This window comes from Bos javanicus, chromosome 20, assembly GCF_032452875.1.
Source record: "Bos javanicus breed banteng chromosome 20, ARS-OSU_banteng_1.0, whole genome shotgun sequence".
In the NCBI taxonomy this organism is placed as follows: domain Eukaryota; kingdom Metazoa; phylum Chordata; class Mammalia; order Artiodactyla; family Bovidae; genus Bos; species Bos javanicus.
Genome location: NC_083887.1, coordinates 24650096 through 24677622, shown reverse-complemented (window position 1 = coordinate 24677622; position 27527 = coordinate 24650096). Strand labels below are relative to the sequence as shown.

Sequence of the window (27527 nt, the reverse complement as noted above, 5' to 3'; positions counted from 1 at the left end):
GATTTCCACCCACATCTGATTCTAAACCTGTGGTTTTCAAGTCTGCTCCCCAGGGAGGATTCCAAAGAGGCAGCTAGATATTCGAGAATTTTTTTTTTTTTAATTTTTGTTATCTTAGAGGCTGAGATGAAAAAATACATACTCAAATGTACTGTACATTAAATTTTAACACACCGGAAAATATCCCACATATTAACTAGGGCTGCCAGAGTGATCTTCTTTTGGCCCGGGCAGTGAGGGTTGGGAGAGGGGGGCTAAAATAAAATCTATATTCTGCCTTCTGGTTGAAGAATAATTTAGAATTGAGCTCCAGTACTTTGGCCACCTGATATGAAGAGCTGACTCATTAGAAAAGACCCTGATGCTGGGAAAGACTGAAGGCAGGAGAAAGGGATGACAGAGGATGGGATGGCTGGATGACACTGACTCAATCAATGGACATGAGTTTGAGCAAGCTCTGAGAGATAGATAAGGATAGAGAAGCCTGGCATGCTGCAGTCCATGGGGTTGCAAACAGTTGGACATGACTGAGCTTCTGAACGACAACAAAATTTTAAAATCTGTAATATTTACAACTATGATTCTATTAGAATCTTGCTTTTCCTTAACATCACACAAAAAAACAAACTGCATAACTGAATGAACTAGAAGATGAACCTTCAGTTCTCATCCATCTAAATGGATCAAAACAAAATTGATCTGAATCTAAATTCAGTTGTTTATCAAAACAACTTAATTGTCCTCACTGATAATATATAATACATATATTAAACATGTAAGTAAATATCAGCATAAATTTGTAAAACTCAAGTATAAAATATCACATCTGTGCTGTATATCTAAGTTCTGCATAAAACTGGTTGGGAAAAAAAGAATTCCAACAATTAAATGAAAAGACATTTGAAATCCACCTCTATACATCACAATGATTTCAAATAACTCATGGTAAAGTGAGGAGAGATTGCTTGATATACTAGGTCCAACTGATAAGTAGGCAGAGACTTAAAAGGAACTCTGCCTCTACTTCATTTTTTATAACATAACGTCCCTGACAGGTGGGGAACAACTTCTACCTTGACACTTCCGATTCAAGGCACATAAATAAATCTTTAAGAAAGTTTCTCCTAACCCTGAACCAGTACCTGCCTTCCTATAATTTTGACCCTCTCATTGCAATCTGCCTGGTGATTCAATACAGGATACTACCCTACATCCTTGTTATAACTGGAGCCACTGATCACACTGTCTCCTTCTTTAGAGGTATCCCACAAGTACAAAATCAAAACTCTGATGTCAATGAAAAATAAAATGAAATACTGCCTCTTTTCAAAGAGACAAATCCTACTTAACCAGTCCAGAGGCTGGCAAACTGCAATCCATGGGCCAAGTCTAGCCCACTGCCCATTTTCACTAATACAGCTTTCTTGTAACCCAGTGACACCCATCTATGTGTTATCTATGGCTACTTTTGTGCAACAATGGCAGAGGTGAGTAGCTGAGCCAGAGACCTTATGGCCTGCAGAATCGAAAATATGTCCTAGCTAGCCCTTTATAGAAAAAGTGTGTCCACTGTGATCTAACCCATCCATCATCCAGTGTTTTCTCACAAGCAAAGAACTGTATTACATTCAATGTTACAGGCTACAGTGCAATCACTGAAAGATTTATCCCTGTAGTATATACGATGCCCAAGTACCTACCAAATTAAGCATTTCTCAGTAAGTATTTGTGGAATGGCTTCTGGGCTGCCTACGCTATGGTTTTTCTGGTAATTATGTATGGATGTGAGAGCTGGACTATAAACAAAGCTGAGCACCAAAGAATTGCTGCTTTTGGACTGTGGTGTTGGAGAAGACTCTTGAGAGTCCCTTGGACTGCAAGGAGATCCAATCAGTCCAACCTAAAGGAAATCAGTCCTGAATATTCATTGAAGGACTGAGGCTGAAGCTGAAGTTCCAATACTTTGGCCACCTGATGTGAAGAACTGACTCACTGGAAAAGACCCTAATGCTGGGAAAGATTGAAGACAGGAGGAGAAGGGGACAACAGAGGATAAGATGGTTGGATGGCATCACTGACTCTATGGACATGAGTTTGAGTAAGCTCTGGGAGTTGGTGATGGACAGGGAGGCCTGGCATGTTGCAGTCCACGGAGTCGCAGAGTCAGACACGACTGAGCAACTGAACTATGGGGCAGATCTAGCCCAGGGTTTGGGCTGCAGCACCAACCTCAGATAACTGTGCCTCCCATCCCCACTACCGCCCTATATGTGACCCATCAGGACCTGCCTCCTCCCTGGAGCTGGCCAAGGGGTTCCTGCTGGACGGGTTCACAACCTACCTGGGCTTCCATGCTACATGCTGCTGAAGATAGTGGGCTCACCTTCTGGAAGCTACATGTTGCCACACTCCACCTTTTGGCTGTTGGCTGCAGAATAGCCTTGAATGGTCTCTGAATGGGCTTCCCTCCTAGCTCAGTTAGTAAAGAATTCACCTGCAATGCAGGAGACCCAGGAATTTCTGCTGGAGTCCATTATGCAATCCTATCTGGCTCATTAAAAATCAGATCGGATTCCTAAAACATGTTTTTCTCCTGTCATTATTCTGCTTAAACCTTCAGGGGCTTCCATGGTTCTTGAGAAAAAGTCTAAATCCCTGGAATCCAAAGGTCTCCTTAATCTCAGTTCAATTCAGTTGCTCAGTCCTGTCTGACTGTTTGCAACCCCAGGGACTGCAGCATGCCAGGCTTTCCTGTCCATCACCAACTCCTAGAGTTTACTCAAATTCATGTCCATAGAGTTGGTGATGCCATCCAACCATCTCAACCTCTGTCGTCCCCTTCTCTTCCTGCCTTCAATCCTTCCCAGCATAAAGGTCTTTTCCAATGAGTCAGCTCTTCACATCAGGTGGCCAAAGTATTGGAACTTCGGCTTCAGCCTCAGTCCTTCAATGAATATTCAGGACTGATTTCCTTTAGGATGGACTGGCTGGATCTCCTAGAAGTCCAAGGGACTCTCGAGAGTATTCCCCAACACCATAGTTCAAAAGCATCAACTCTTTAGCACTCAGCTTTCTCTGCGGTCCAACTCTCACATCCATACATGACTACTGGAAAAACCATAGCTTTGACTAGACAGACCTTTGTCAACAAAGTAATCTCTCTGCTTTTTAATATACTGTCTAGGTTGGTCATAACTTTTCTTCCAAGGAGCAAGGGTCTTTTAATTTCATAGCAGCAGTCACCATCTGCAGTGATTTTGGAGCCCCCCAAAATAAAGTCTGTCACTGTTTCCATTGTTTCCCCATCTATTTGCCATGAAGTGATGGGACTGGATGCCATGATCTTAGTTTTCTGAATGCTGAGTTTTAAGCCAACTTTTTCACTCTTCTTTTTCAATGTCATCAAGAAGCTCTTTAGTTCTTCTTCACTTTCCGCCATAAGGGTGGTGTCATCTGCATATCTGAGGTTACTGATTTTTCTCCCAGCAATTTTGATTCCAGCTTGTGCTTCATCCAGCCCAGCATTTCTCATAATGTACTCTGCATATAAGTTAAACAAGCAGGGTGACAATATACAATGTTGATGTACTCCTCTCCCGATTTGGAACCAGTCTGTTGTTCCATGTCCAGTTCTAACGGTTGCCTCTTGACCTGCATACAGATTTCTCAGGAGGCAGGTCAGGTGATCTCTTCTCTTGAAGAATTCTCCACAGTTTGCTGTGATCCACACAGGAAAAGGCTTTGGCGTAGTCAATGAAGCAGAAATAGATGTTTTTCTGGAACTCTCTTGCTTTTTTGATGATCCAACAGATGTTGGCAATTTAATCTCTGGTTCTTCTGTCTTTTCTAAATCCAGCTTGAACATCTGGAAGTTCACGGTTCACGTACTGTTAGAGGCTGGCTTGGAGAATTTTGAGCATTACTTTGCTTGCGTGTGAGATGAGTGCAATTGTGCGGTAGTTTGAACATTCTTTGGCATTCCCTTTCTTTGGGACTGGACTGAAACCTGACCTTTTCCAGTCCTGTGGCCACTTCTCCCTTAATCTAGCCCCACCCTTCTGTCTGTCCCATTATCTCCATCACACCCAACAGAATCCTCCCTTCTGGCCAGGCCAGCACCCCCTGGTCCTGGGACCAGCAGAACTCTATCCAGTTGCTTTGTCCACATTGTTCTCCACTTGGAGAGCCCCACACAATCTGCCCTTTTCTCTGTATCTGTCTAAATATCACCTTTCTAAGCTCAGCCCAAGTACTTCCTTCTCCTGCTCACGTTTGTCACCTTTTATCTGTATCAAGAACAGCAAATAGGTTTCACTATATATACCAGGCCCAGACAATGGAAAATACACTGCATGGAGAATTCTGAGCCTTCATCCCTGCTCAGAGGGAAAGGGTTCTGTGATCAACAGTGGTTTCTGCCAAAGGCACAAGGGAGAGAAGTGACAAGATATCCGTTACATATCTTTTCCGCCTTTCAGCTGCTGGCTGGAGCTGCCTAGGCTGTACGGCAGCTGCCCTCGCTGGCCCCGTTGCTCCTCACAGGCACTGTCAAGCGTCTCAACCACCGGCCCAACTGCATTCTCCTGGCCATTTTTCTTGTCCACTATGTGCACTGGGCCTTGACTTTCCTGTGTCTGAACCAAGGAGGAAAGTCCGCACCTTTTTACACCTTTCTATTGGCATTTGTGTTCTGCATCTGTAACGGCTACTTGCAGAGTGCACCCCTGAGCCAGTAGGCAGATGACTGGTTCACTGACCCCTGATTTCTAACAAGTTTTGTCTTGTGGTTGACGTGCTTAGTTACTCAGTCGTGTCCGACTCTTGCGATCCCATGAACTGTAGCCCGCCAGGCTTCTCTGTCCATGGGGATTCTCCAGGCAAGAATACTGCAGGGGGTTGCCATGCCCTCCTCTAGGGGATCTTCCCAACCCAGGGATCAAACCCAGGTCTCCTACATTGCATGCAGGTACATTCTTTATCATCTGAGCCAGCAGGGAACCCCAGTGGCTTGTGCTTGATAGGCATACTGATAAACATCCATTCAGATCTTGTTCTAAGGAACTTCTGGAAACCAGGAGAGACTGGATATAAAACACTGAGGCAGGGCTTGTTTGAATACATCATTGTAGTCAACTCTGGACTTGTCGACAGCGCCACTACACCCTCGCCAGCTGGTCCATCCAAGGCTGGGCTTTGGCTCTGTTCACTTTCTGTGTCCTGTTCACCAGGGCTCAGCAGCATCACCAGTGGTATCATAAGAAATCTGAAGATTTCCAAAATACAAAAAAATTATGATTCTGTTTTTAAGTTTGTTGTCAATGGAATCATCTTCAACTTGAAGCTTTTCGATGATGCCTCTCTTGGCATTATATAAATAAACGTGTATCTCTGTAATTTTTCTGCTCCTTCATCCTCTTTAAGATTTGCTCTAAGAGTTCTTTTCCCCTAGCAAATTTGTAAGCTACCTAATAACAATCTAATCAAACTGAAATTGCAGATTAAAGTATGATGCCACATACCAGGTCAGGAATCTGGAACTCTGTAATTGAGGCTGACCCTCCACTGATTTGGGGTTTGCCTCTGTAGACCAAAACATCTCTCTATGCCTTACAAATCCCCCAACAGCAATGGGTTTGAGGTCAAAGGTGATGTCACCCCCTCCCCAGTCCATGAACGCATGTTCCGTCTTTGTGCCTCTCATCCCACTAGGTGGGAGAGACCTGGGTGCCCACAGTGTGCCCATAGCGTCTCACTATTGGGTGCTAGGCAGGCAGAGAAGGTGGGTGTAGAGAAAGGAGGAGCCCAGCGAAGGCTGGTGCAAAAGACTTCTAGCACCTTCTGCAGCCTGGCCCACCAGGTGACCTCACTGGCAGGACAGGGCACTGGGAGCGTACCTGAGGAGCAAGTTGCCGTGTCCCCCACAAAAGTGACTTGTTGGAGGCCCTCAGCTGGGAATTCAAAGGTGCCACAGGGCAGCCCTGCCATCTTGGATCACTCACCATGAGCAATCATGAATTCCTGGCCTGGGATGGTTTCTCTTCCTCCTTCCAGGCAGAGTTATAAAAAATTTTAAGGCACTTTTTAAGTTCCTCTCAATATTGCAAAGCTGTAACTTGAAGCAGAATTTCTTATTTTAGATGCACTCAAAAACTCCACGGAGACAAATGGCAGTAATAAAATGGACTTATTACCAGATATGTTAAAAAAAAAAAAAATCTCCTCACTAGAAGGCTGTTGACTCTCCTGGCCCCTCTGTGGAAATCTAACAAACACATGGAAGAACCCCCTCCTCTCCTGGGACAGCACCGCCTCCACTGCTGCCACATTTACAGAGGTGGGAACTGAGAGGGGAAGTGGAGGGAGCCCACGCTTGCGAACGATGCCTGGTGGCAGAGGCCTTCATGACATCGTGTCCTGGACATTCTCCTGCTGCCACCTTTGTGCAGGAAGCAGGTTCTCCTGCCCCCCCTACACCTCAGGCCCCTCATCAGATCCCTCCATCCTTCTCCTGGCTCACTTTCCTAAACAAGGTTTCCTTCCCCATGAGTCTTCATGCAGAAATTGTATTCTCCGAGTTACAGTTTTCAGAGTCTCTTAAGGTTTTAATTACACAGAAAACCTTCCCTGATGTTTAATAAAAAATGGAACACTTTGGGGGAAAACTTTATGAGCAAATAAACTTTGGCACTTTTTCTGACTGAATAATTACTTGAAACCATAAAACAATAAATATTTAGGATCTCCTCTGAAAACTAACAATTCTGAGCAAGTCCTGACTGATTTGGGCCACTGGGTTCTAGAAGGCACACCTGGCCAGAAAGATACTTGTCCGTGAGTCAGAGATGTTCACTGTGAGTTTTACTTCTGTTAGTGCTTTATTTTTGAGTGACCAAAAGTCTCGGTTAATTCAGGATTTGATGCACAGTTACTACTTCATGGCATGCACTGGATGGCTGACATAGGAAGAGATCTCCATCTATCTTGTCTGCCAGTTTTCTATTTGCTAAAAACTGTAACATAGAAAATCATGACCAATTTGTTATTGGGTTAATTATAATAATCAAGGAGATTAATAAAATTACTATTAAATGAATAAGCATTTGTGGCGTGAGGAAAGTTAGATAGGAAGAGGAACGAGAAGATGGGGAAGGTGTCGGGGAGGGTAGAAATAGGGCTTTACTTTTCCCAAAACTCATCTGGGCATATATCCTTCAAGGAATTACTTTAAACCCCTACAGATCCCTATTCTTCTGTAACTAGGTATTTGAACACAGGGCTGCACATCTGAATTAAAGTGAGGACCTAAAGTCACTATGTTTTGTTTCAAGCAATCAATAGTGACTGAAATGTTGTTTAGTGAAGAAAAATCCTTGCTAATTTTGAAAATCCAAGAAAATGCTACCCACCCTTTTTTAAATTGAAATGTCTTTATTTTGATTTAATCTACACAGAGACTTTCTAAATTGAAGTATAGCTGATATACAATATTATGTAAGTTCAGATCACATCAGTCGCTCAGTCATGTCAGACTCTTTGTGACCCCATGAATCGCAGCACGCCAGGCCTCCCTGTCCATCACCAACTCCCGGAGTTCACTCAGATTCACGTCCATTGAGTCGGTGATGCCATCCAGCCATCTCATGCCCTGTCGTCCCCTTCTCCTCCTGCCCCCAATCCCTCCCAGCATCAGAGTCTTTTCCAATGAGTCAACTCTTCGCATGAGGTGGCCAAAGTACTGGAGTTTCAGCTTTAGCATCATTCCTTCCAAAGAAATCCCAGGGCTGATCTCCTTTAGAATGGACTGGTTGGATCTCCTTGCAGTCCAAGGGACTCTCAAGAGTCTTCTCTAACACCACAGTTCAAAAGCATCAATTCTTTGGCACTCAGCCTTCTTCACAGTCCAACTCTCACATCCATACATGACCACAGGAAAAACCATAGCCTTGACTAGATGAACTTTTGTTGGCAAAGTAATGTCTCTGCTTTTGAATATGGTATTTAGGTTGGTCAAGTTACAGGTGTACAATAAAATGATTCACAAATTTCAAAGATTATACTCTATTTACATAATTATAAAATAATGGCTAAATTTACCAAGTTGTACAATATATGCTTGTAGCTTATACACAATAGTTTGTAACTCTTACTCCCCTACTATCATGCCCCTCCCTCCTTCCCTCTTCCCACTGGTAACCACTAATTCGTTCTTTATATCTGCACGCACCTTTTAAAGAATATTGCTGCTGTTGTTTTAAAATCACTTACACAATAATATAAAAACTGCAGCCTGAGTCCACAAAAATGACAGAGAACAGCTCCTCTTCAGGCTCATGAAGTAATCCTGCCCACAGCCCAGGATCAGCTCACAGGGGCCCTGAAAAAGTCAGGAAACCCAAAGGAAGCCCAGGAATGATGCAATAATCCTGTCTCAATGACCCAGTCTTCAGAACACACATCTTAAACCCAATAAATCATGGGGAAAATCATGTTACACTAAGAAATATTACTGGTGAACACCAGGGATGTACAATATTTCTATGTAAAGTAAAACAGAGAGGAAGAGAACTTCAAACATCACAAGAGGCTTTCTACATCCAGCACAGTAATGTGGAAAAAAAAAAAAAAAGCACATTCAGGAAACATTCAAAATGAAAACATTATCCAATAAATCAGCCCAAGGCTCTGCTGTCTATAACATGCTGCCTCTCAGGAAACACTCATAAGGGAAGAAAAGTTCTCAAAAGCAGAAATTTGACTCTCAACCTGTTTGAGACAAAAGGGAAGTTGAGAGTTCCAAGCAACAGTGCAGTCTACAGTAGGACCTCAGAAAACTTGCCCCCTTAAAGTGAGTTGCCGCATTTGGCCACACTCATGTAACAGCAGAACCAGCCTGTGGCAGGACTTGGGCCACCCTCTGCCATGCCAGGACCTTTCACCCCTACAAATGAGAAACAGCTGCTACTCAACCTATCAATAAGCAGCTGCAATATTTTTTCCCCCCTAAACCTCCTACAAATACAATAGAGAGAGTCAGACCAGAACAGCCCGCTGGAGTTAAGGAAGTGGAAAGACCTTCCTAAAATCTCTCTCCATCCCTCTTATCTGGGAGTAGGATGCACCCCCTCCTCCTGGCAGCCAGATTCTGCCATGTGACCTGAAGCCCTGGCTATAGTTAATTGGATCGAACTGGACCCAGAGCCAAGCTGAGCCAACCAGATTCTCTCCTTCTGGAAATCTGATACTGAGTTATGAGAAACTAAATAGTCTGGTTTGGAGGTTCTTAAATTGGTTTTTTGCCCCCTGGGAACACTGACAATATCTGGAGACATTCTGATATCATGGCTGGGGTGGGGGAGAGGTTGGGTGTTGCCAGCAACAAGGGCACAGAGGCCAGGGATGCGGCTAAACATGCTCCAGTGCACAGAACCAACAAAGAATCAGCAGCTGCAGTATTTTTAACCTAGTTACTCTGCACTATGTTTATTAGGTAGGGGCAGAAAGATTTTTGAAAAGCTGGTATTAGAAAAAGGAATAGAATCAAAATGGGGTCTTTCTGGTGACAATAGTATCTTAAGTTCTTGTTTTATGTAGAAAGTTCCAGTAACAGCAAATATTTATCATGCTCATAGTACTAGGCTCTCTACTGAATGCTTTCATATTAATGGATTTTAACTCAACTCTGAGTGGTAGGTAGTATTATGCCCATTTCGTATATGAGAAAACTGAGGCACAGAGGCCGCACAGCAGGTAAGTGACAGAGTTAGAATGCAAATGCAGGGGGTCTGACTCCAAGGTCAGTGCCCGTAAATATTACTCTGTGCAGCCTCTCAGCCCAACCTCTGACTTAGTAGCCGTCTTGTGTACCCATGTCGGGCTCTGGGGACACAAAGAAGCCCACAGTCCAGCCCTGCACTGTGACACACTGTGTTCGGTCCAGTATCAGAGAACCAAGGCAAGGCTGTAGCTAGCGCATCAGCACCTCTCTGCCAGTGTGCAGTGGGGACCTTGGTGAGCTGGCTGGGGGCTGGATTGCAGGCATGCTTGCCCCCTTGGTCGGGCACCTCTGTGTAGTCAGTGTCCAGTGAGCTTACCCGAGCAGCCCTGGAGGGAGCCTCAATTCAGGCTTGTCAGTGGAAGACTGCAAATAAGAAGACTTAGAGTAGAGTGAGAGGGAAAAGATGAACTTTCCAACCAGAAGTTACGTGTGCAGCACTACACTCTGTGGTCACTTCAGACAGAAGCCAGGCTCACACAGTCTTCGCAGCTTTACTAACAATTCATCCAGATTACTACATGATTGTCTGGACAGGAAGCTGCTCTGACAAACCAGCCCTGAGCAAGTTGCCTTCACAAAACCAAGAAGCTGCCTGAGACTGACCAGCTTTTGGTCTACTGGAAAGATCTGGGCCATCCTCAGTTTCTGGACTCGGCACATTTGACCCCCAATGCTCTGCCTTGGGAGTCTGGTACGGGAAGGTTGGAAGGACCTAAACTGCACGCCGCCTCCTAGGAGACACAGCCCGTGAGAGAGAGTCAGATGCTGACAGACCCCCTTAAAACTGCCCTGTCCCTTGGTCCAGAGGGACCAAGACTCCTTTGGAAGCACTACTGCTCTTGGCAGAAGAGTAGCCTGAGGGCCTCAGGAATCAAGTAACTGAGATATACGTGTATCTGAACACAGGGAGGCCGGCGTGCTGCGATTCATGGGGTCGCAAAGAGTCGGACATGACTGAGCGACTGAACTGAACTGAACAAGGACTCCCTCCTTGCAGCACAACCAACTTAAGCCCACTTTCTCCCATCTGCCTGACCAGGGAGCTGCTACATCAAATTATTCCAGGAAAACATCCACCCAATTCCACCATCTTCCATGTTACAGTTATTCTTATCCCACACTCTGTGGAGGCTCTGTGCCTCCTCAGCAACCCAACCTCTCACAAGTACAGTCCCTCTCCAGCCTCTCCACAGAGCCCTCTTGACATAGTGGTGTTGGTACAGGGGGTGGTTCCGGGGGCGGTGGTAGAAGTTGGGATGGTGGGTAGTTAATGTGCATTAATTACGCAGTATTGGTTAAAAGGGAGGGCTTCCTGGGTTCAAAGCTGAACTCCTCTACACCCACAAAGGCTTCCTAAGTGCCCCCTATGGCCTAACTCAGTCCCTGGAGGTCACCCTGGAGGATGTCCAGAGCCCTCCTTCTCCCCTACTCCTTTCAAGACTCAGGGCAATGAGCTCTAACATCTAGTGCTGTCCGCCTTTCCTTGTCAAGGCGGCCAACCATCCCCTCTTTCACCAAGGATTTCTGAGTCTGCCTCAGCCTCTTGCTCCAGCCCAAGTCCTATCGACTTTGTCAATCACAAGAGCGTGCTACCCAGCACCCTGGGTACATTTCCTCTTCTGCTTCCTAAGCTCCCCATCTTTCCCAAGGCCAACCAGTCACACATTGGAGCCTTCTCTCCAAAAACTACTCTATGTCTGCAATCTTAAATTCATATACCCTACTGTCTCCCACAATGAGTTTTCTCTCTCAGTTTTGTGAACAGTTATTCCAAATAACACCTATAGTTCAGTCCCATCAGCACCACCCGTCCTCTCATCCTCTACTCACCCTTCCTTCCTTTCCACTAACTCGGAGCTCACAGTGGTCTATCACTTCCACCAACCTCTTGCCCATGTCCTAAATTTCCTCTATTCCATTATCCACCCAGTAACTCACCCTGGAAAAAGCCCAACTTTTATCAATCTAACTGTCCACCTCCTTGAAATCTTCCTTTCCAGACAAAGTCTGGAAGAGAAAAAAACAAAAGTACCATAGACATCAGATTTTTGTCATTGTTGGGTCATGGTCTCCACACCACAACCAATGCATCTGTGTCCTGGGCATCACTGCCCTGGTCTTTCATTGCAGCTACTTCAGCTCCAACCCATAGGCAACCATATTTCAGTCACACTCAGCAAGACGACCTCACATTCCACTTCATCGGCATTTAACCATCTCAAGTTCAGCCCCCTTTAGAAAGGAAAGCAGTCCCTCAATGTCCCTAGTCGCCTTCCAGTTCCAGCCCTTGCCTCCTCCTCCATGGTGAAATTTCTAGACAGCCTTGACTACAGCGGTGTCATTTCCCCACTTCCCACTGGGCCTCTGAGAGCCTCTGGCCAAGGTCACCATGCAGCCATCTTCTTCCATGATCTCTGGGCCACGGGAAACACAATTGGCTACTTCCTTCTCCTGGAAAGTCTCCCTTCTCAACCTGTGAGATGCGACACTCTGCAGGTTTTCTCCCAACCTTGCAGCTCTCTTTCTCTCCCAAGATTCCCTTCCTTTTGCTGATCCCACGAAAACCATGTGCCTCATATGTACCGGCCCTGAGATAGACACTAGACTTCCTCGGGTTCTCCCTTCCATACTGAGCACAACCCTCCCTGCGTGAGCTCAGACGTGCCCACGGCTTCAGTTACCATCTAAACGGTTAAGGATGTGAGGTCAGACATTAGTAAGACCTGGGTTCATATTCTGGCTCCATCACATTGCAGGCGTGACATAATTTCTCTAAGTCTCAGTTTCTAATTTCTAAAAAGATAAAGGCAATAAATCATGCATGAAAAATACTTAGCACTGTGCCTTACAATGACAATTTAATAATATAGTTACACACACATATATATGGCTTTCCAGTTGGTGCTAGTGGTAAAAAATCTGCCTGCCTATACGGGAGACGCAAGAGATGCAGGTTTAATCCCTGGGTCAGGAAGATCCCCTGGAGTATGAAATGGCAACCCACTCCAGTATTTTTGCCTGGAAAATCGCATGGACAGAGGAGTCTGGTGGGCTACACAACTCATGGGGTTGCAGAGAGTTGGACATGACTGAGCGCGCGCGCGCACACACACACACACACACACACACACACACACACAGCAAGTAACAATAATGTTACATACTGCTTTTAACTCATCCAAAGCTCACCTCTAAGCTCCCACATAATTCAGATTCTTACACTGAATCTCAATTTGGACTTCCCACAAGCAGTGCAAACTCTGAACTCAAAGCCTTCACTTGCCTCTCCATGTGCTATTCCTTCAAGTGTCACCTACCACAGTACATGACCTGTTTTGCCCCCGTGATGTCTATGGTGGTTCTAAAACATGCCCATAAATCCTTTGACTTCCTGCCACCAAGAGGTGGTGCCTGTCTCCTGCCCTTGTGACTGCCTTGATGAACAAGTGCCATATAAGTGATGCTGCACAACTGCTGAGACCAGGTTAGAAAGACAGTAGCTTCCACCAGTTTCTCCTGATACATGTACTTACTCTGTGAGCCTTCAACCTGGATGTAAGCAGTGCAGCTCCCTGAGGCCTCATGTAGAAAGATACCTGAAGAGAGATGCCCCAGGAGTCCACACTTTCCAATCCCCCAGATTTGCATGTTGCCAGACCAGCATTCTAAGAAGTCTTGAGATGCTCCCAGCCACCATCCGATGGTAACTTAATAAGGAATCCTGAGCAAGAAGAGCCTAATTGAACCCAATTCAACTCCAGATTCATGAGTTTAAAAAATGACTGTTATTAAGCCACTGTTTTAAGGTGGTTTGTTACTCAGTAACAGATAACCAGAACAATGCTCAAATCAAAAACCTGAAAATTATCCCTAAAATCTCCTTTGTTCTCATCTTCTACAGTCAGTTACAAAATCTTGGCAATTCACAGATGTTACCTAAATCCATCTACTTTTCTGCATCCTTCCTGCCTCCATCTGGCTGTGAACACCATTATCTCACTCCTGAATCAGGATAGCATCTTCCAAACTGGGCTTCTGCCTCCCATCCGCTGCCCTTTCCAGCGCTTGTCCACACTGAAGACTGACCTGACCATGTCACCCTAGGCAAACTTTAAAGGTTCCCACGATGTGACCCTAGGTGGACTCTGCAGCAAAGTGTACCCAGCTGTTCCTGACTCTACTCCAGCCACACCAAGCCCTGGGAGTTCCTTAAAGCAATGGGGTTACTCACCCCCAAGTCCTTGCAGGGATGCTGTCCCTTCTGCCTGGCCCTGGCCCTGCCTGTCACTGGGCCAACACTCCTCAACTTCAATGTTGCAGATTAAAAATGACTCCTCTGAAAAGCTCGCTTTGGCCCTCAAGTCCAGGTTAAGACTCCCTTTCATATACTCTATTAGTAACCTGTATTTCCCTCTGAGTAGAATATGTCATTCCAAAACATAATTGCTTAGTTTTCATCTCTACAAGAGTATGAGTTCTTTGAGGGCAAGCCAATGTCTTATTCACTTGTATATCCCTAGTGCCCGGGACAGCACCAGAATACAAAAGGCTTATAAAAAATTAGAGCTGCTTGAATAAATGATAATTATGTAAAGGCAAATTTATGATCACTCACTTAAAGAATTAGAAAGAATGGAAAAACAGACAGCTATTCCAAGAAGGAAACAAGATGATTGAGGAAAACTTTGAAATAAAAGAAACACTTTAGATATCTAATTGATCCCACCTTTTTATAGATGAAGAAATTGAAGGCAGTGACATTGACTGGTTTGCCCAAACCATACATTGAGTTCCCTGTAAAGCAGGAATACCACCAGGTCAACTGACCTCCACAGTACCTCTTCAGCAAGACAGGATTTTCAAGTGAAACCACACAACCGAAGAATATGGCCAACTAATTTCTTCAAATTAAAAAAAAAAAATCTGCCTTATGATCCTCCTATATTATATTGTTCTCATGCCTGAATATATGGAAGTAGCTCTGGGCAACTTTAAATTTCTTTGGGGTACACACACATCAAAATAAATTAATGACTGACAAAGTAAAGACTATTGGTGAGGATACGAAATAACTGGACCTTTTACACTACTGGTATAAGTCTAAGTGGTAAAACTACTTTGGAAAATGTTTGGCAGTATTTAATAAACCTAAACATATGCATGCCCCATGAACCTGAAATTCTACTTTACCCAACAAAAATGCGTTACTTCCCCCAAAACCATAACAAGACTGTTTGTAGCAGCTTTATTCCAAATATCCCCAAAACTGGAAACAATCTAAATGGCCATCAACAATAGAATGAATAGTTTAGTAATAATATTCATACAATACTAATTTGCAATCAGAAAAGAACTGATTTATGCAACATGGATGGATTACACAGGCATACTGAGTAAAAGAAATTACACACAAAAGAACACCTAGCTGTGATTCCATTTATATGAAGTTCAAAGTCAGGTAAAACCAATCTATGTCAATACTGCCTAGGAACGAACACCTAGGCAGGATACCCTAGAGAGCCTTCTGGGTGTTACATATCCACCTGGGGGTGGTTACAAGACACAGGTACATATAAAGTCATCTTCATTACTACTGTTTACTCACTAAGTTGGTCTGACTCTTTGTAACCACATGGACTGTAGCCTGCCAGGTTCCTCTGTCCCTGGGATTTCCCAGGCAAGAATACTCAAGTGGGTTGCCATTTCCTTTTCTGGGGATCTTCCTGACCCAGGGATCGAACCTGCATCTCTTGCATTGGCAGACAGATTCTTTACCACTGAGCCACCGGGGAAACCCATAAACTCATCTAGCTGTACCTTTAAGACTGTACATGTTACTGTGTGTAAATTACACTTCAATTAAAAAGATAATTTGGTGACTAAAAAATGTGATTATAAAAACATAAGTGAACATTCATTTTATGTAACAGCTTATATTCAAAAAGTCCAGTATATACAGTCTCATTCAACCCTCAAAAAAGTCCTTTGTGAAAGTTTTTTTGTAAATAAGATTCTCATTTACTAGTCATAATTACTATCTTAAAAAAATACCTGAATCAGAACAAGAAAAAGGAAATAAAACTTAAGTGATAGTAAAAATTAACTTTAACATTCTTCTGGGGACTAGAAGTCCCAATATAAGTAATTTGCGGAACAGACCAAAAAATAAAAAAACATACTTTACCCAAGGTCAAAAACAAATCTTTTGTGCCCAGCTCTTAAAATGTACAAGAATGTGTTCCTACATAATGTTTAGTTACATTATTTCACAAAAATTGTACTCTGCCATTTTTGGAGAGTAAAAAAATCCTCACAGTGTCACTAAAGCAGGGTTGGGGGGGGGGGGGTGGCAGGGAAGGGGAGGATTGCAGAATCAAGTTCAAGGACATACAGGAGGAGAAAGACTCACTTTTATCTACACTTGCTCCCCACTTCTGTTGATGCCATTATATGGACTCATACCAATCCGTATAGAAATTATAAAGCAATTTTTTTAAAAAAGCACTTTAGCACTAAAAAAAAACATAATCAATAGTCATCAAAGAGGTTTGGATGCTATCTGAATCTTTCAAATGAGGAATTGTGGTTCGAATTAATCTGTCTTAGACCAGGTTCTCAGCATTTGGGTTTTAGAAGTAAGTACATTCTAAATATTAATTCATACATACAAACTTGAGGATGTTTAAGGATTCACATCCTTTTATTCTGACAGGTAATAACACTGAGATAGACAAAGAGATACTGTTGTTCATTATCATGAGAATAGACAGCATATTCTAACATCCACAAAAAGTTGGAAAGATAAAACCTCATATTTTTAAGTCTATAAATTAAACATATGATGACTTTATAACATTCTTGACTTTTCCTTTCTGCTATGGACTGACATTTGGAAAACAGCTTATATCATGCAGGCAATAGGTGGACTTTCTAGGAAATCAAATACAGGGTTTCAAACTTTTCTTCTCTATCACAATAATGAAAACACGTACAGTAAGATTACAGATGTGTTGCCAACCCTCATAACAACTGAGACAGCTGGAGTTACTCCTGACCCTCAGTTTCCTCAACCATAAAACAAAAACCCAAATTCCAGCACCTCAGAGGGTCACTGAAAGGACCAAACAAACGGCGAATGCACATTAAGCACTCTGCAGGATCTAGGGGATTCTCTGGTAGCTCAGCCGGTAAAGAACATGCCTGCAATGCAGGAGACCCCAGTTTGACTCCTGGGTCAGGAAGATCTGCTAGAGAAGGGATAGGCTACCCACTCCAATATTCTTGGTCTTCCCTGGTGGCTCAGCTGGTAAAGAATCCACCTGCAATGCGGGAGACCTGGGTTAGATCCCACAGGATCTAGGGGACTTCCCTGGTGGTGCAGTGGTAAAGAACCCGCTTGCCAATGCAGGAGACAAGGCAGGAAGATCCCATGGAGAAAAAACAGCAACCCAGTCCAGTATTCTTGCCTGGGAAATCCCATGGACAGAGGAGCCTGGTGGACTAGAGTCCACGGAGTCACAAAAAGTTGGATATGACTTGGTGACTGAGCACGCATGCACACAGAACCTAGGACAGAGTAAATTCTCAATCAATCATCATCATTATCACCATTTGACTATTACATAACTTTGATTTAACAAACAGTAGCTGATTATATCCATGCATGGTTTATTACCTTATTTAATCACTAAGTCAAAGCTTTAAAATGTAGATACCTTTTGATTCTACATAAAATCTACTCGAACTTGGTCATAAAAATATCCCAAAGGATTAGAAACACTGCCAGTAATAATCTCCCTTTTTGAGATGCACTGTGAATATTTGCATATTAATGATTATACAGTAAAGAAACCTGTTTGATTCTGTTTGACCTAGTTTCCAAACTTACTTGGCATCAAAATCGCTTTTTGAAACCATAGGACTACTGCTCCTTATAATACACTATCATAAAATATCCAAGAGCTTATAAGGAATGTCCATTGCAGCATTATTTATAACAAATACCAACACTAAAAAATTGAAACTTAGAATAATCAGTGATAAGGTGATAAGTTAATAAAATTATGATTCACTGAAATGCACATAATAAAATTTCATTAAACAATTTATACGACTCATTGTGTGGTACTAAAAACAAGTAAACACACACAATTATGCCTCAAAACCAACACCTTTTCTTTGAGCTTCCCATAAAATCCAAATAAGATCTCTACATATAAAGGCAGAAATGGTAATATCTAAACTAGAAATGTAAAATAAATATCTATTAATACAAAAGGAATATTTATTAATCTTAAAAACATTACAGAAATAAAACAAGTTTCAAGACAATAAGGGTGATATGTTACAATTTTGTTAAAATTATTAACCACAAAGAATACCATATTATTTACACACATATGCAAATATAATAAAAATGCAACAACAACAACAAAAAACCCAAACATGAGAACAGTGCCCACTTGCTTTGGGGTAGTTGTCACCATGGAGAAGGATGAAGAAAGCATGGGAGAGCAGAAGGCTTTCACCTTAAAGTTTCTTTTTTTAAAAAGCAACCAGCATTTTGAAGTTAAAATGGCAAAATACTAACAGCTTTAATCAGGGAGGTAGATACATAGAAGTGCGTTCTCATTTTCTGTACTTTTCGGAACATTTGTATTTATTAAAGATAAAACTGTGAAAGAATCATATTTTGCTTTAGCTCCTGACTCCATGTACAGACTGATCAAGGAACAAGTGCAGGCCTTCTGCACCTCAGCCAATGGTCCTGGGATGGCTCCAGACTGTCAGCTGCTCCACCAGAGGGCCTGGAGAAGCTGCTCTCTTTCGGTGAAAAAAGAACTCTCGAGAATCCCTCTGGGGGAGACATGGCCACAATTGCTAGGGTCAAAGTCCTTGACCCAGAGAGAAGCAATCCAGAAGTCAGAACCATTCCCAACAAATCTGGGTACAAAGGGGCCTGATAAATGAAATGCTCCTGAAAAATCATGTGCATCTGGCTGTGAACCAAAGTGCAGGGCATGCTTATGCACTAGGGTACGGCGGGAGGGTGCAAAAGGTGAGCGAAGTCTCTCACCTTAAGGTATAGACACGTGTACTTCCTCAACTGCGGCACAGCTGTCACTGAGTTCCCAGGGGGCTTCTCACAGGTGATGGCAGCAATTAAGTAACCTCTCAATTTCCAGTCCTGTGTCTGAATCATGGCCCCCTCACTCATCCTCTTAGCTGTTAATTATTACCAGTTACAGCAGTACTGAATAATGCTTACATGCATGGGCTTGGAATCCCCAGGCTAGCTGGTACCCTAGCCCTGACACTCGGTTATGTGATCCCAGCCATTACTCCACCTCACAGAGCCTTAAGTTTCCTCTTATTCTAAGTCAGTATGTCTGTCAGTCAGCAGTATCTAGTCAACAGGACTGCTGGAAGGATTAAATTGGGTAATGCAGGTAAAAACACTCTGCACAGTACATGATATATAGTTCCGTATTCACCCTGCATGAGACTCAATTCCAGTGATAAAAGGATAATCAAGATAGTCAGGGGAAAAAAAAAAAGATAGTCAGGGACCCTACACTGATACAAGTTACAGATTCAGATAATGAAAACATCTGCAAAGCACCCCAAATTAAGAGTTTTAAGATGGCAACCACAGAGCATTCAGCCACACATGGGGGCCCTTCTGAGCCACATGCCCATGAAGCCAGCCCTGCCAGAAGCAAGTGTTCACTTTGCTGATACTCAGAAACGAGGGTCAACAAGAACTGGGTTTCTTAGATTCAACCAAACACCAGAAGCATTTGGGGAGATGCCAGGGGAAGAGCCACAGCATAAGTAAGGAGGCCACAGGCTCCAAAATAAAAGCCCATTTTTAACTCAATTTGTGAGAACTATCAGCATTTGTTAACCAAAATGCAGTTACCAAACTTTCTCTGAAAATCTTTTCTTCCTCGAAAGCAAACCCTTTAGCATCAGGAGACTCTGCCCAACAGAAATTCATAAGCAAAAGGCCACTTGGGCCTAGTGTCTGCTAGGCAAAGCCCCACTTTACTTGTTTAAGGAGCACAGAAGATTTCAATTAAACTGCCAAATAGATCCTGAGTCTCAGGGACCTCTTCAAAAAGACGACTGGGGCTTGTGACTCTGAAGGTGTCCTTGAAGTGACACTAGGGGGCGGAGAACCAAGGTTGCCTGGAAACCCACGTGTGGTTATTTGATAAAACATTAGATGGTGAAGGTCACCTAGGTGCTCAGAGTCAGGAGATCACGGAGTGGAAGGCTCAGGACACGACACAGTTCTCTTTCTATCCAGCCTTCCTTTTAACAGTCATTTAGCAGAGACAAGTCTTTGAGCACAGGGGAACAGCGACCAGCCTGGTCCTGGCCCCTGGTTTCTTGACTGGAGAAGTAACATGGTAATTACATAAAATACACTGTAAAACCTTCAAGTGCATTCCAATAGCTTTAACACCAAGCTGGAAGGAAGGCAGTGAAAAGGGAAGGTTCTGGGACCACAGTCCCAGCTCTATTACTTGTTAGCTGTGTGAACTTGGGGAAATTACAAAACCTCTCTCAGCCTTGGTTTAATGCATTACATGTGGAAAGCATTTACATTATCCAGCACCACAGTATGGGCTCAATAAACGGTAACTATTTTATCCTCATAATACCTATGCTTAACTCCCCCACCCTCAGCATGCCTACAAGAACACAACTTAGGCATCCTTCAGAATGCAAGCTCCCAGAGGACATGAATCAGGTCCCCATATGTGCTCTCTTGGGATTCGTGCTACAAGCCTGGAACCATAGACAGTTGAGAACCAGAGCTAGTGCCTTATATCACAGTTTCTGCCTCACGGTCTCGATATTTTTGAAACTTTTTTGCTAAAAGAACCAGTTATTGTGTTCCCTTTTTATGTTATGATTTAGTAATAAAAGAACACCTATGTGACTGACTAATTCAGCTGCAGTTAAGATTAAAAATATATGGCTTATATTATCACTTTATACATAGAACACATAAGTTATAATGTTCATAGTCATTCACAGTTAAAAAACAGCACACTTCTAAGACCACGGAACATCAGATAAAGTCATAACTGTGCCTTCACTCCTCTTTTAGAATAGGCTCATTTACAACTTAGTAGAACCTCAGAGTTCTGTGCATCGATACACCAAGAGCTTCTGTTCTTGGTTGGTTGATTACTTGGTTTGTATTCTGCAAATAGTGATGGGTTTGTGCTGATCATCTATCTTCTTTCACCTGATCTTCCCTATTGACACACAAATTTTTATATGACAGGTATAGCCTGTGACCAAGAAACAAGGCCAGGTTAACCAACCTATACAGAAAAAGAAATCTAGAACCCTGGCCTTATTAGATCCCAAACCCAACATACAGGTGAAATGATCATTATCTGATCATTAGCAGCTCAAGACGCATTTTTAGATGTCACATTTTCAGGCCCAGCTTTGCATTTCAGTTCACAATGAAACAAAGAAACACACAGAGATAACCTACCAGAGAGCCAAGGCGCACATCACAGGCTGCCTCCTCCCCCTCCTGCGTATCTGTCCACTGCCACAGGCTCCTGCTGAGCCACCCACACCCCTCCAGTCCTACAGCCAAGGCCATCCCAGCGGGGGCTCATCCTCCATGCCTTTCAGGGTCATGCACAAAGCAGGGGTCCCATAAACATTTGTTAGATGGATTAAGGAACATATTTTATTCTTTATAGGTAGTAAACAATCCTCAAGGAAGTCTTGTAACTTCCTGCTTGCTGATGACATTAAATCTCTCCATATACTGAGACTAATTTAAAAGGTAGCCCAATCTTTAAAACTGGGCAGTCACAGTCATTCTATAGGAGGCATAAGAATAGTATGAGCAACATTAGCACAGTATATTAACATTCTACATCTGAAAAGCAACATGCTGTTTATAAATCACTCTCCCTCCATCATCCCATGTAATCATCCCTGGCATTACACAAAGCATACCAAATTTTATTGATGTTATTTTGATCACAGGAGGGGGGGAAGAGGTAAAATTCAAGCCAATCAACATGAGTCAGGACACAAAGAATATTAAACCGAGAAGAATCTAGAAGTTGATTTTGTCCAACCTTCCAGGAAAACCTGGTAGACACGTTTTCCATTATAGCTGAACTATTTTCTCCTTATTCAGAAAGTTCCACACACTGTCTTACTAGTTCTACCTGTCAGAAGAAAAACAGGAAGATGCTGGTACTGCCCACTGGAACAGCAACAGAATCGTCACCTACAGACCTGACAGGTGTGAACATGGCATTTAAAACCCATTCCTAAAATGGGAAAAAGGTATATGGCCTGTCAATACTGAGATTTTTATATTTAAATACTGGAAAACAAATACCTTGATAATCTTAAAGTTAAGAGTAAAAGATACATTCTGCATTCCCCAGAGTAAAATACCTAATCCAAACAGATGTTATCTTGTCTTACTTTAGAAACTGGAGAGAAAAGCTGTCTCTTCTCTCTCATATTCATTCAACAAATAAAGATAGGGTACAGGGTGATACATGTAATTACTGAGGATACATAAATTACCATTATTGTAGTTCCCTAAACTGAAATCAATCAAAACCTTATCCTAAATAGAAAGGCACTATCCCTGGGCTTCACCTTATTTGTCACCTCTAATTCATAGCATTTCCTTCAAGTTAAGAAATCAACAGTAGCCTCTAAGTTCAGAGAGTTTTATCCTCTGCTTTAATATTCACAGTCTTATTTAAACCACCTCTTTCTCTCATTTCTCTTCCTTCCATGTTCTGCAATTAAAAAAGGTTAAGTAATGCCATCCAGCCCAAAGAACAATGGACAATCCATACACACACAGTTCCCTCTTCTTCCAGCAGCAATAAGAAGAAAGTCAAACACCGATTAAAAAGAAAAGAGAAGAAAAGACGGCATACACACTATTCCTGTCAAGTGCATGGAAAGTCCACAAGTGCAGCAAAATCTGAAGGGTCAAACTAGAAGTGAAAGGAGTGCATTTTCTCTGGAAGGTAAGTAAAAGAACTTGGGAACTGATTTTTAAAATATGATGCCAGTCAATGAAATTGATTTTCATTTTTCAGAAACTGGTTTTTAATAAACACCACATAAAAATTATGGAAAAGCAAATGAGTCCATCTGAAAGGCAAGAGGAATGATGTGTGGAACATCATTTTCTCTGAGAACTAAGTCAAATGTAAACACAGAAGACCACCTGCAGAGGCTTTTTCCTTTAATGTTTAAGGATTTCCTTAAGTCTTTTCACAGCGGATACTTGACACACTCATCAGAACTGACTTATTTCCTTTAAGAGTTTTTTCCTCACCACCAATGATTAGCCAAGTGATTTTTATGGGACTGTTTCACTACACTTGTGAATTTTTTAAAAATCATAGCTAAGGTGACAAAATAATGATTTTTTTTAAATAGAAATGCATAGGGTATATGCGGGCGTGGCAGGTAAAACAAAAAAAGCCATGTCAAATTTGGAGCCCATTGATTTTGACACACAACTTAGGAAACCGAGGAAGAAAGAATCTGCTTTTAAGGTAATCTAGAGCACCACAAGCATTCCCCATCAGGAAATTAACCTGAGTAATTAACCAGAGTCTTCCAACTGTTTTCCCCCACTAACAGCTGTAGTGGGTTTGGCACCTTAAAGACAGGTTTACAATGCAATTTGCAACTTTAAAACTCACTCAGCAAATAAAATAGCAAGTTCCTTTTTAGGAACTACTTAACTAAGCATTCAAAATCAGCTTTCATTAGTATAGGTAAGGCAGCCCTTTCCAATTCCATAACCATCCTCAACAAACTTTGGCTTTAATTCTGGCAACTGCAAGACAGAACCTACGAGACAAGCTACAAAATAATCAGTTACTTAATTCAGAAAATAGTCTTTAAGAAACATCTGACAACTCTTTTACCCTACATAGCACTTTGCATTTTAAAGAACCCCCAATCAGATAACCTCCTTAACTGGCTACACTGTGAGCTCCGAATGTCTCTCTATTACAAAGACAGAGGAAGTTACTGACATCAACAAAGGAAGAAAACAGAATTTGAATTCAGTTTTTGACTCCCCTCAATGCACAAGGTCATGTATTAACTGCAGTCACCACCCCTCCCCACAAGCCCATCAAACCAGGAAGATTTAGGGGAAATAAGCCCAAATACAAGATAGCATCACAAAACCAGTCCTTGTCCAGCGTTTCTTGACTATGAACGCATTCACAGTCTTTCTTAGTACAGCATTAGTGTAATTCCTAGAAGGCACTGGCAAATCTCTGCCAGGCCAATCTGCAGGCAGAAACCAACAGCATGTGTTCAACAAGATGACAGGACGGTCAATGTCTTTACCGTTTACTTCAACTCTGCATTGCAACAGGGGTTCTAGACAAAAAGGTAAACCTGGTAATTGTTTAGGATTGAACACAGCCAACATTAATGAGGATCCCTGCGAACACAAACATGCATCTCTGGGGAAATAATTTCTCGAACAATATGCGGTGTTTTGCATAATTATACACACACACACATAAATCAAGTGCATTTTTAAAGTAATGTTCAGCCCCAACACTGAGCTGACACTTTTCCCACCTAAACTTCTCAGCACAAGCCTGGCCTAAAAAGCACAGACAGGGTCCAATCTGTGCACCGGGTAAGAGACAAGCATCCACGGCAGAGACGGCGAGGCAATGAATGCCTGCCTATCCAATCCTTTCTACCCACGCTGCGATGTAGTTTAGTCCCGTCTACTATATGGTAATGTGCTTTTAAAACCTCGCGGCGACCGAGGTCATAGCTTTAGAGATCTAATAACAACCAAATGACCGGAGCTACCGGGCACTTAGTAAGCCATTCCGGTTATGGCTCTTTAATAGTACCTGGAGTTCTGCTAAAGGCAGAGGGGAAAACTCCTGCTTCCTGGGAAAGAAAGTCTCTGCAGGAGTACACAGAGAAGCAAAGAACCGACCACGGGCAAAAGACGCCCCGCCGCCGCTGCCCCATCTCTCGGGGAGCGCCCGTGCGCCCCTCGCCCCACAGAACCGCTGGCCCGGGCCGCACCTTTACCTGTCAGTTCCACCACTCCCTGGGAGCTGCGGTCGCACCGCCTCAGCTGCCACCCCTCCGAGTCCCGGCACAGCTCCAGAGCTGGCCGCGGGAGAAAGAACCCCAAAGGCATCCCATCCCAAAGAAAGAAAGCAAAAAGGCTGTTCCTCCAGGCGGAGGGACATCGGGCACGTTGAGGTCCGAGGGGCGACACGCCACCCCTGTCCCGCACCTACCAGATAATCCATGTACAGAAACGCCTCACTTATCCGGAGATCAGACATCCGGCAGCCTAAAGCATCCGGAACGGCTCCGAACCCGGAAAAAAAAGCAGCGTCTCTGGCTGCGAGCAAGCAGCCCCTGAAAAAGCCAGCAACAACGAAAATAGCCGAGAGAAGACGAGGAGCCGAAGATTACACAAGGGGCGCGGCGATTGGCCGGGCGGGCGGGCAGAAGGAAAGGAGAGCGTTCATTGGCTGTGGCGTCTATAAAAGGCAGGCCACTGCGGGTGGCAGGGGAGAAGCGCGGGAGCGGCCGGGGAGCTGGTTCCTGTGAGGAGGGCGGAGGGGCGGGGGCTAGGGCTGCGAGGGCGGAAGAACAAACCGGGAAGAGCGGAAAATCAGCCGGTGCTGTCGTCGCCGGCGTTCTGTGTGCTTCCGTGGCCTCCGAGTTGGGTAAATCGGAACCGAACAGTGTTCCATAGGAGGAGAGCTGTAGGAAGCTTCCCCTAGTAGGAAGCTCGCGCTGAAACGTGGGAGGTGTAGAAGCCACAGATACTTAATGCCCCTCTCCGGAGCGATTTCCCGAAGGCCCTGTGGCCTTGAGACTGCACGGCTGGGATGACTGGAATGTGTAAGAAGGTACTCTGAACAGGCAAGCCTGTGACTCGGGGGCTGCCCCTCCCCACTTTCAGGATGTGAAGCGAAGGTGGACAGCTCCAGCTTGATGTCCTGGGGGTATACAGAAGCCCCGCCCGCGGCTAGAGCTAACCTGGGAGGTAACCCTCTTATCAGAACGTTAGATTGCCCCCCGGAGAATCTGCTCTTCACCGACGGAAAAGGGCAAGAAAAAAAAGTTAAGGGACTGTGTATAAGTCGGTTGTAGACTCAGGACTCTCGGGAAGCATCAGTTGGTCAGTTCTTTGCGTGTTTTGTGCCCAGTTACACGGTACACCATTCTACTACCCCTGTGGGGAATGAGCAATAGGATGAGAAGCGCTCTGAAAAGACCTGAGTAATAGTGTTTGGGACCCGATGTCATTCTAAGCAGTAAAAGTATCTATCAGCAGCTACATTTGACGTGTGCACCTCCTGGTAAATAATGTGAAAACTGGCACCAGAATTTAAATATTGCATTCGGCGTGGAGGGAAAAAGCAGTTCAGGCTATGAACAACTAAATCTTAAACAAAAAGAGCCTTGAGTGTTCTTATCCTGATTCTTTTCTGATTCGGGCTTTTCTTCCTCCAAGTGTGTGTCTAAATTATACTTATGAAGAAATTACAGTGAGTTTTTGCTATGCAGAAGCTAACGAGACTCAGTAGCATCAAGCCCTCAGATCCAGTTTTGATTGATCTTGGCCTGGTGTTCAGTCAAAAACATGTATGTTAATAAGATTTTTGACGTGGATTCTGGAGGTGATTATCTACTGCAAAACTACAGCACAACTGGTTGAAATTAACTGCAGAAATTAAAGGCCTCTCAAACTTGCTAACAACAGTAATTCAAACAGACAAGAAACGGATCCTTTTTTTTTCTTTCTCTCTATGAATTCAGTTCAGTTCAGTTCACTCAGTCACGTCCAACTCTTTACAATCCCATGAATCGCAGCATGCCAGGCCTGCCTGTCCATCACCAACTCCCGGAGTTCACTGAGACTCACATCCATTGAGTCAGTGATGCCATCCAGCCATCTTATCCTCTGTCGTCCCCTTCTCCTCCTGCCCCCAATCCCTCCCAGCATCAGAGTCTTTTCCAATGAGTCAACTCTTCGCATGAGGTGGCCAAAGTACTGGAGTTTCAGCTTTAGCATCATTCCTTCCAAAGAACACCCAGGGCTGATCTCCATAAGAATGGACTGGTTGGATCTCCTTGCAGTCCAAGGGACTCTCAAGAGTCTTCTCTAACACCACAGTTCAAAAGCATCAATTCTTCGGCGCTCAGCTTTCTTCACAGTCCAACTCTCACATCCATACATAACCACTGGAAAAACCATAGCCTTGATGAGACGGACCTGTGTTGGCAAAGTAATGTCTCTGCTTTTCAATATGCTATCTAGGTTGGTCATAACTTCATATTGCAAATAAGATAAAAGGCTTCAGTTAGCAAAGAAAACTTTCGGTCCATTGTCTTTCTAATAAGTGATGACTTTACTGTCAAGTGAGGCTCTTGAGTGGGCTGTAAGTTTCTATGCAAGGAAAAAGGACCACTCAGGAGCAGTTTGGTTCTACCTTTCTTTAAAAGCTAACTTTAATCAAGAAAAAGAATCCTGAAAAGATCATCAGGATAAAGAAAGTTCATGCTTCCTCTCTAAGAATGAGCAAGCAGGGAAATGAACTTTTCAAGGAAAAGTTCAAGAGACTGCACCATGATTCTCACGCTGTTCCATACCACTTGCATATTCATTCTTTGTGTGCTGTGTGATGTATTAAAAGACTCATACTGGCTT

General features: G+C 43.5%; 1 protein-coding gene across 1 annotated transcript in view; it reads right to left on the bottom strand.

Annotated features, from left to right (window-relative positions):
- Positions 1-25273, bottom strand: part of ARL15 (ADP ribosylation factor like GTPase 15) — a 464282-nt gene extending 439009 nt beyond the window's left edge. Inside the window, exon 1 of the mRNA XM_061393544.1 lies at positions 25099-25273. Coding sequence (XP_061249528.1) covers positions 25099-25146 — 48 coding nt within the window. The 5' untranslated portion in view covers positions 25147-25273. The remainder of the gene's footprint in view (positions 1-25098) is intronic.
- Between the last annotated feature and the right edge of the window lie 2254 nt (positions 25274-27527).